This window comes from Aythya fuligula, chromosome 1 (assembly GCF_009819795.1).
Source record: "Aythya fuligula isolate bAytFul2 chromosome 1, bAytFul2.pri, whole genome shotgun sequence".
NCBI lineage: Eukaryota > Metazoa > Chordata > Aves > Anseriformes > Anatidae > Aythya > Aythya fuligula.
In genome coordinates, this window is record NC_045559.1 from 10,723,561 (window position 1) to 10,732,799 (window position 9,239).

General features: G+C 36.5%; 1 protein-coding gene across 4 annotated transcripts in view; it reads left to right on the forward strand.

Moving 5' to 3' along the window:
* The window catches only part of CACNA2D1 (calcium voltage-gated channel auxiliary subunit alpha2delta 1), a 427,875-nt gene extending 421,817 nt beyond the window's left edge, over positions 1 to 6,058 (forward strand). For 2 of the 4 annotated variants that reach the window (XM_032190143.1, XM_032190125.1), the window contains one exon: positions 1,306 to 1,410. In XM_032190143.1, coding sequence (XP_032046034.1) covers positions 1,306 to 1,342 — 37 coding nt within the window. In that variant the 3' untranslated portion in view covers positions 1,343 to 1,410. Of the gene's footprint in view, positions 1 to 1,305 lie in introns of all 4 variants that reach the window. The other 2 variants (XM_032190134.1, XM_032190152.1) reach the window with 1 other exon arrangement.
* The last annotated feature ends 3,181 nt before the right edge of the window (positions 6,059 to 9,239 follow it).

Consider the following 9,239-nt stretch of genomic DNA (forward strand, 5'->3'; position numbering starts at 1 on the left):
ATCTCTGTGATATGTGTTATTTTGAGGTGCTTGACTGATGACTTGTCTTCATTATCCTATCTTAATTTTTTGCTCCTAGAATTGGTGTAGAATAACTTGAAAGATTTGCTTAAGGATGTGCTGGTAAATTGAAGGCATTTTAATGTGCCTCCCTTTTTTATTCTGTTTGTACTGCTTATTTTTCCCCTGGGCTTTTCTGAGGCACATTAAATATTAGTTATGCTTGCCTCAGAGGCATGTCAGTTTGAACGAGGAGCTGTTCCATGCTCATTGGCTTTTCTCTGCTTTCTGCTTTAAGTGTTCCTCTGAAACCTTTGGCATTTCTGTATGAGCAGCAGGGCTGTGTTAAAATTAAGGTGTACTCTGTCCTTCCTGCACTTTTCTCCTGTTCAAGAAGCTTCCCCAGTTCCTGAGGGCACCAAAGTCCCTTCCCACCTACACTGTTGTCTTGTTCTTGGAGACTCTGAATATCTTGGTGTGAATAAAGGGAAAGCATCTTTTTATAATATGGGTATAGGATACAGTGAAAACAAGCAGCAGAAGAAATATTGCCAACCTTTATAACTACCCATGAATCTCGGATTTGGTAGACAAAGCCATGCAAGGGATGGCTGAAACGTTTCCCTGGAACTTTAGATAAAAGATATTACAGCCAACAGAATATGTATCAAATACAGGATTTGTATTCTTTTTTTTTTTTTTTTTTTTTTTTTTAGCATACCTTCATCTGCAGAGGATATTCTTTTTAATGTGTGGTTGTGTTGATGTAATGGGAATGAACAGTCTGTTATTTGATTTCGTACCTTGAAAAGATATTTTTTTTTTCCATCTTTCCTTGCAATAAAATGATACTCCAAATCTCCAAACTGATGTAATTTTAAGTAACATAGATGTGGATTACCAGGGTCCCCAGGTATATTTCATAGCATTTCTTGTTTCATTGTGTAAAAATCCTGTCTAGTTCATAAATGACTGCAGTAAGCCTTGTAAGTATTTAATTTTCCCACCCCTGAAGTTAATGTAGTAATGCCATTCCATGTTTCAAAAATAAGACAAGCTTCCTAGAATTTCCTAGAATTATTTGACTGTGCTTGGTTGTTGTTGTTGTTGTTTTGTTGTTGTTGTTTGGTTGGTTTTTTTGTTGTTTTTTTTTTTGTTTGTTTGTTTTTTCACAAAATAATGTACTTACGATGAAAAATGATACCTCAAGGTTAATTCAAAATACCAAAGCTTAAAATGTAGATAACTTATCAGGAAATTTAGATGTGATTAATGTTAAATTATTTTTTCTTTTCTTGTCAACAGGAAGATTCAGCTGACTGCGGTGGTGTCTCTGGTCTGAGTCCATCACTGTGGTCTATGGTAGGAATTCAGTTGGTCCTGCTTTGGCTGTTATCTGGCAGCAGACACTGTCAGTTATGACCTTGCTAAACCAAAACCTGCATAACTTAATCAAGACCCGGCCAAAACAATAGCCTCAATTTCATTTTAAAAAGGGTCAGCTATTCAGACAGCAGCAGAACAGCAATGCTCATGTCTGGTTATCACGCGTTGTGAGACTCATAAAGGCACCTGCAGTGGCTGCATGTTGGAGTATCAGATCCTTAAACGTGTGTGAATGCTGCATCATCTATGCCATCTGAACAGAATTCTGTATGTGCTTCACTGGGGAATCTAAGGGTGTGGTTTTTTTTGTTTGTTTGTTTGTTTTTTTTCATTTGTTTGTCGTTGTAATCTTGATGACTTAATGTAAAAGGGCTCCCCTGAAAATAGCTTATGTACATGATGTTCTTTTAAGCTTTGAATTTCTTGAAGATTTATATTCTTTTACATGAACATTTATTTATATAAAATACAAGAAAAAAAGAAAATATGCTCCCCAATATACATTACTAGCACCACAATGGCTGCTTTGAACATCAGTTTTGTCCAAACTACTTGAGTGAAATGAAGATATTAGCTAGTCTTCATCAGAAGCTCAGCGTGATTGAAATGCTTTATGATGAGTGGTTTATTCTTCCAAAGTTAATCAGAACGGGTATCTTGAAATGTTTTGGTAAGCTGGTAACTTGTTAATTTAAAAAAAAGGAGAAAGGAGGAAACTCAAAATAAAAAGGTGCTTGAGAGTTTAACTAAAAAACAATTCTCATATTAAACTTGGTGTTATTTTCTATCAGAAAAATCTTAATTTCAATGTAATATTCACCTCCTTTTCACAATACAGATATATATAAAGCTGGTCAAGTCCTTCAAAGGCTCAAAGAAAAATGCTTGTGAATAAGAAATGTATTTGTGATATTTGAACGTTGGTTTCCAAGGGTATTTTGCATGATGATGATGCTATGTTACTGTTTTTCAGTTAGTTTTCTTTGATGGTAGAGTATAGTCCATTGAAAAGGTAAATGAGTGGTTCTTTTATTGTGTGAGAAACTGAACATTGCAATGTGTTGCAATCAAACCATATTAAAATATATTATGAAACAGAGTTCTCTGAATATACTGTGCAATGAAAAAGCTGAGAAAATAGGGTAAATTTAGCTATCGTAACAAAAAGTTTGAGTTGGATTTTTTACAGAATAGGAATCTCACATGAAAACCTGTGTACAGATATTTTAAGTATATAAAAATCAGATTTTACATATTTATTTTTGAAAGTATATGTTCACTAAGGTTCATATCAGGTTCCCCCTTTGTTTGCTTTATATGAAATTCATCCATAGTATTAAAACTGATTCTATTGCTATTTATTATTGAAAATAGCAAATTTAACAGCAAAATTACCTGGTTGCTGAGATTGGGAAAAATCTAAACAAATGGGGAGCCTTGAATCTGTATGTATGCACATTGATACTTGATTGTGAATAATAATTTTAGAAGTTGTTTTTATACAACCTCATTGGTGATACAGATTGGTGCAGTAAATTACAATATTACAGTGTAGCATAGTGTTGATGCAAAATATGATTTGCGCTTTTTTCTAGTTTTCAGAACTAAACAGTATTGCAAGACAGCTAAACCAATGAATGTGCAACTCTGCTGATATTGTATAATTCTGCTAACAACTGCAATATGCAAATATTACCATGGCACAATACACTAGCTCTTTAAAAAATAAGAAAATGCAAAGCATTGGTATGTGTATGCTGGCAATTGATTGATATAATTTTGATCATGTCAAAAGCTTAAAGAAATAATTGGGCATGCATTAATATCCTATGAAACCAGAAGATACTACTCAAAGCCATGGCATGGCTTAAAAGATCAGACTTCTACTGTAGTTGTACCCATAGCTGGTTTGTTGTTTTTCTCATGTACCTTGTCTCCAGCTATGTATTTTCTTCTGTTTGGGAATACAATGAGTGAAAACAGTAAAAGCTGACCTTCTGTTCAGTGGTCAAATTTAGCATTTAAAAAAACATCTTTAGCAAAGTCATGGGGTTAAAATTACAATTAACTGTGTTGGATGACTTCAGGTCCTCCTCAGGGAAGGTGAGGTAATTTTGATACTATGGGTGAAGATAATCTTGGAGCTCTTCCTTCCAGTTATATTACTGCACTTCTCTTCACCCTGTCACCAGCTATCACCTCATAAAAAATTGGTTTGAGACTTTCTAATGCTGAGATTGCATCCTGTATTTTTTCTTAACATGGTAAATTGAAATCTTATGGAGGAACAAATTTTGTAGGATTAGGCCAATACTTAGTACACTTATAGCTTTTACTTTAAGATTACTTCAGATTCACATTACTTCACATTTTGGTCTTTTAATTTCTTGAAAGACTGTCAGTATATTAAGCACTATATATTTTTCACTTAGCTACCCAAAAGCTACTCAAAAGAAACCCTTCATGGAAAAGTTATTTTATGTGTATGTTAGAATAGTTTACTTACACTGGTGAGCCATACTCTAAGCTACCAGATAATCATTCGATTAGAGTCCGTAGGCAGAAAGAAAGATGGCACTAAACCATGCTGCCACAGAAAACAGCTGGGGCTTTTGCTCTCATCTCACTTCCCTTAGAGGGCTCAAATTAAAAAAAGGAGGGAGAAGCCCATGCAATGCAGACACCTTAGACTTCCTGGGCTATCCAAAGAGAAAAATATTTTCTGTTCCTCTCCTCTGTCCCTTTGTAGGACTTGAAGAAATAAGTCTCAATATAAACACCTAGCCTTCCAGCCATTAAACTCAGGATCTGGCTTTACCTTTGAACAGGTAAAAATGAAATATTGGCTTCTGTTTGTGTAAGAAATATATATATAGAAATGTTATTACTGAATATATTTAAGTGATATCCAAGTGATAATCAAGATTTGTTAAAATGCACTAAAGTGATATTACTGAATATATTTAAGTGATATCCAAGTGATAATCAAGATTTGTTAAAATGCACTACCTATATATGTACAAAATACAAAACACCAGAAAGCAAATGCAATGTGAACATTAGCTATCTCAAAATGTGAAGACCAGTGAGTTACAAATAACTTCCATGGATAACAACTTATTCTTATGCAGAAGAGTATAATTACTCTCACATAATGTATAATAGTCATCTTCTCTATAAGAAAATAAAATTGATCCTAGGCTTTAAACTGAGGCATTTTCATGTTATAATATGCTGTAAAAAGATTTATTTATTTTTTTTAGGTCAGATAATAAGCTATGTCGATATTTGCTCAGATCCTTTAAATAGCACTAAGGGACAGAGATAAACTGCTGGAACTGTTTTAGTTTACACAGAAGTCATGCAGCCTAATGTATGTCTGACAAATACCCACCATTAAAGTTCTTACAGCATGGCATTCTACAAAATGTGATCTGAGGACTTAACATGAAAGGTTTCTTTTTAAATTTTCATTTAAACAACCAGCATTACTGCCAAAACACTGACCGTGGTCCATATTTGTAACAGGTTTTTAACATGACATAGAAGGTTTGATTGACAAGATTTTTAGGTCCTCTACCTTTAAGATTTTAGTATGATCTTTTTCATGTTTCTAATGCTTGAGGCTTTATTGCTTAACTTGACAAAAACAAAACAAAACAAAAAAATAAACAAAAAACACACAGTGTTGCTGCCATTTGTAAGTTTTCCTATAATATTCCTTTTACTAACTTAAAAACTGGCCTTAATGGGTTCAAATAGGCAGTATCCCTTTTAAGTGACCTTTGCAACCCAAGTGTTACTTGCTGTTGAGAGTTTTTTGGTATCACTGAAGAGACATTAAGAACTTTTTTTTTTTTTTTTTTTCTCATTAACATTTAAACTCAGAAAGTGTGCTTAGTATCGCTTAATTTCAGAACACAACCTCAATCCCACTGGTCCTAAAAATTCAGATGCTAACACAATGGTTATTAAGAAGTATATTAATGCCTACAAGGCACTTCGATGTTCTGATATTTTTAGAATGACAACTAAAGGTGAAATCTTAATAACTCTTTCCTTAGCTGAAATTTTACCCTAGCTTCACCAGATATCCAAGCCTCTAAAAAGGCCAGATTTCTTTTTTATTCTTCCATACCACAATGTTAATATTGTTAATACTCATTGTACACTACTGTAAAAAGATTAAAACAAAGTATCTGAAAACAATTCAAGCATTTTGAAAAGTTAGCCTCACCCTCTTCCCAGCTGCTTGCATCTGTACCATTTATGGTTTAAAAGAAAAATATCATCTTGAAGAAATAATTTCACTGAGGCTAAAGGGGTACTGTCTTGTTCAGATGCCATGAAAATGCGATTGTGATCTGACAAAGCTGTCTTCTCTTCTTGTGTTTTATGGAATATCTGGATCATGCTTTCTGGGATACTTTTATTGAAATGCTCAGTGTGCGTTTCTGCAAAAAAAGGCTTGATTGCTTTTTACAAGGCAAGCAGGTCTTTCTCCCTTTTATTGTGTTCTCTTGACACTTTTGTGGAACTTGACAAGCCTGAAAAAATAATTTTTTGTAAAAATTTGTATAATAATGTTATAAAAAGTTTATAATCCTAGAACTGTTGTGTTAATCCTTGTGCAAAAACAGTATATTCAGAATAAAAGTTTATCATTTAAAATCAAAAACTACTTGGATTTTTCATTCTGTGCGATAAAAACTGGAAATAATGGCTGCATAAATAGCTGAATAATATGTCTGAATTTGCTACATAATTGCACACAAAAATCTGAAAGAGAGATTTTCCGAAGAATAGAGAGTGACTTAACTAGATCATACTGGGGATTAAAAGAGGATGTGCAGCAACCCCCCATTTACGGCTGTGAAAATTTCAGAAAGTTTAAAAAAAATGACCAATGAAACTGGGAGTCTGTAAAGCAGTCAGTTAAATAATAGTCTGTAAAGCATCTGAAGTAGCCCCGTTGTTTTGAAACAATTACTTTTGGAAGGACTGTCATTTACTAACTTGTAAACATTGATGAAGTCCAAGAGTTCATTCACATGAAGAAGCAGACTAAAATCAGATGGCTCAGATGGTGGCTGCTCAAGTTGCTGCCCCACCTCTGGCAAAGATCACAGCCTGATTTATGAGCCAGCTTCTGTACTGCTGCAGTTCTCAGCTAAGGATTAAATTCAAAGTGGATCTATGTACCTTTACAAACAGTCTCGAGATGCTTAGGAGTTACTTCACTGGGTTTTTAGATTTAGTGTGGTGGGAATGGTAATCTCCATCTAAAGGGCTGGGCAGATGGCTGCAAGTGGTAACTGCTTCAGAAGCCTGATTTTAATCCTTTGCTGCGTATGTGTCAAAGCCCAAAGAGAATGGCAGTCATAAATTACACTGGATTTACGGAATCCCTGGGGAGTCAGATAAGAGAGCAAGAAATCAAATGCAGATTCTAATGCTGCAAAGTACCCAATCGCCCATGTGGAAATGCTACAAGGCAGCACATGACACTGCAGATCAACATCCAGAGATTACTGGCCTCAACTAGATTAAACACTGCCGTGTAACGACATGATTACCCCCACATGCTGAACTAATTGTATCATGTTTTCTGTATGCTGAGTGCCATTGAGATGCAAAAATAAAGAAACCACCAAATCCCTTCCCAGTACATGTTTAATTTCAATTCTGTATTACAGTACTCTATTCATTAAGCACCAGGAACCAAGGCTTTCAGAAAACAGAGCCTTTGTGTCGTGGTTCCTCCCACCCCCCAGTTTCTGGAATTTACAAGCAGATCAATTTAGGAATGGCTTCACTGCAGTGAAATATTCTATACTAGTCCCCAGTGCAAATCGAGCCGGAATACACTTTGCCTGTCACATCATATTATTTTGAGAGATGACTTCACATTGTCCAATGCAGCATTATTGCTGCTAACCATCTAAAAAAAAAAAAAAAAAAAAAAAAAAAAAAAAAGATTATGTAACAGCTATGTAGTTATGTTATAAAAATCCTTCACTGTCACATCTATTAGCCCAGTGCTCCTAAGTGGTACAGCGTTTTATCTGCCTGTTGCACTGTTGCAAAGATATTGAAAACAATGTCTCTCTTTCCAATAGGCTGTTCTAAACTTTTATTCCCGAAGTGTGTATGGGGGAAAATTGAGGGAAAATGAGATTTTCAGGAGAATGATTTTATCTAGATTCTAACTGTATTTCTTCTAAATGTTTATATATGTATGTGTGTGTATATATAGGTCTGCTCTTCTGATTCACAATCACTTTCCTGGAAGCTGACTATTCCTTCTGAAACCTTGTTCAGAAACCCAAAAGCCTTTTAATAAAATATTTCCTTTTAATGAAACACCCATACCTCTGTTTCTCCTGGGGGCTGATACTTTTTTCTTTTGGATCCCACAAACATTTTCTTGAATACATCTCATGTTTTGTAAAATAGGTGTTCAATCTTGCTAGTGTGTTCTGCTTGGGGAAACAGTAAGCATGTTTGTGATTTGTCTCATCCAACGTTAGTTGTCTACAATTAGTCATGAGTTCGTTCTATGGTAAAAAGAATTTAGGAGCTTGCTATGGAAGCTGCTGGTCCTGCCCAGGTTTTGACCATCTCCCTTAAAGATCTAAAGCTGAAATTGCTACTGCTTTAGTAGAAACTTTACTGTTTTAGTAGTATGCCTTTTCCAAGACAGAAATTTTCACATTGAGGAGAAGCTGTATCTGCTAGTTTTTCCATTACTTTCATGCTATTTTTAATGTGGACGAGGGCAAACTCAGTAAGTTTGCAGATGACACCAAGCTATGCGCGTGTGTCGATCTGCTTGAGGGTAGGAAGGCTCTGCAGGAGGATCTGGATAGGCTGCACCAATGGGCTGAGGTCAACTGCATGAAGTTCAACAAGGCCAAGTGCCGGGTCCTGCACCTGGGGCGCAATAACCCCAAGCAGAGCTACAGGCTGGGAGATGAGCGGTTGGAGAGCTGCCAGGCAGAGAAGGACCTGGGAATATTGGTTGATAGTCAGCTGAATATGAGCCAGCAGTGTGCTCAGGTGGCCAAGAAGGCCAACAGCATCCTGGCTTGTATCAGAAACAGTGTGACCAGCAGGGCTAGGGAGGTGATCATCCCCCTGTACTCGGCTCTGGTGAGGCCGCACCTCGAGTACTGTGTTCAGTTTTGGGCCCCTCGCTACAAGAAGGACGTCGAGGTGCTTGAGCGGGTGCAGAGAAGGGCGACGAAGCTGGTGAGGGGCCTGGAGAACAAGTCCTACGAGGAGCAGCTGAGGGAGCTGGGCTTGTTCAGCCTGGAGAAAAGGAGGCTCAGGGGCGACCTTATCGCTCTTTACAGATACCTTAAAGGAGGTTGTAGTGAGGTGGGGGTTGGTCTATTCTCCCATGTGCCTGGTGACAGGATGAGGGGGAATGGGCTTAAGTTGCGCCAGGGGAGTTTTAGGTTAGATATTAGGAAGAACTTCTTAACCGAAAGGGTTGTTAGACATTGGAACAGGCTGCCCAGGGAAGTGGTGGAGTCACCGTCCCTGGAAGTCTTTAAAAGACGTTTAGATGTAGAGCTTAGGGATATGGTTTAGTGGGGACTGTTAGCGTTAGGTCAGAGGTTAGACTCGATGATCTTGAGGTCTCTTCCAACCTAGAAATTCTGTGATTCTGTGATTCTGTGATTCCTAGTGCTGTTAGTTTCTGACAGCTGTTTTGTGAAGGCAATATGAAATATAAGACATCAGTGGTATGCCCTCTTCCTCTTTAAGAAAATCTTCCATTTTTTCAGTCACTGAATCAGTTATTTCATAAACAAAATAAAATGCATGGAATTTGTAATGGAAACTCT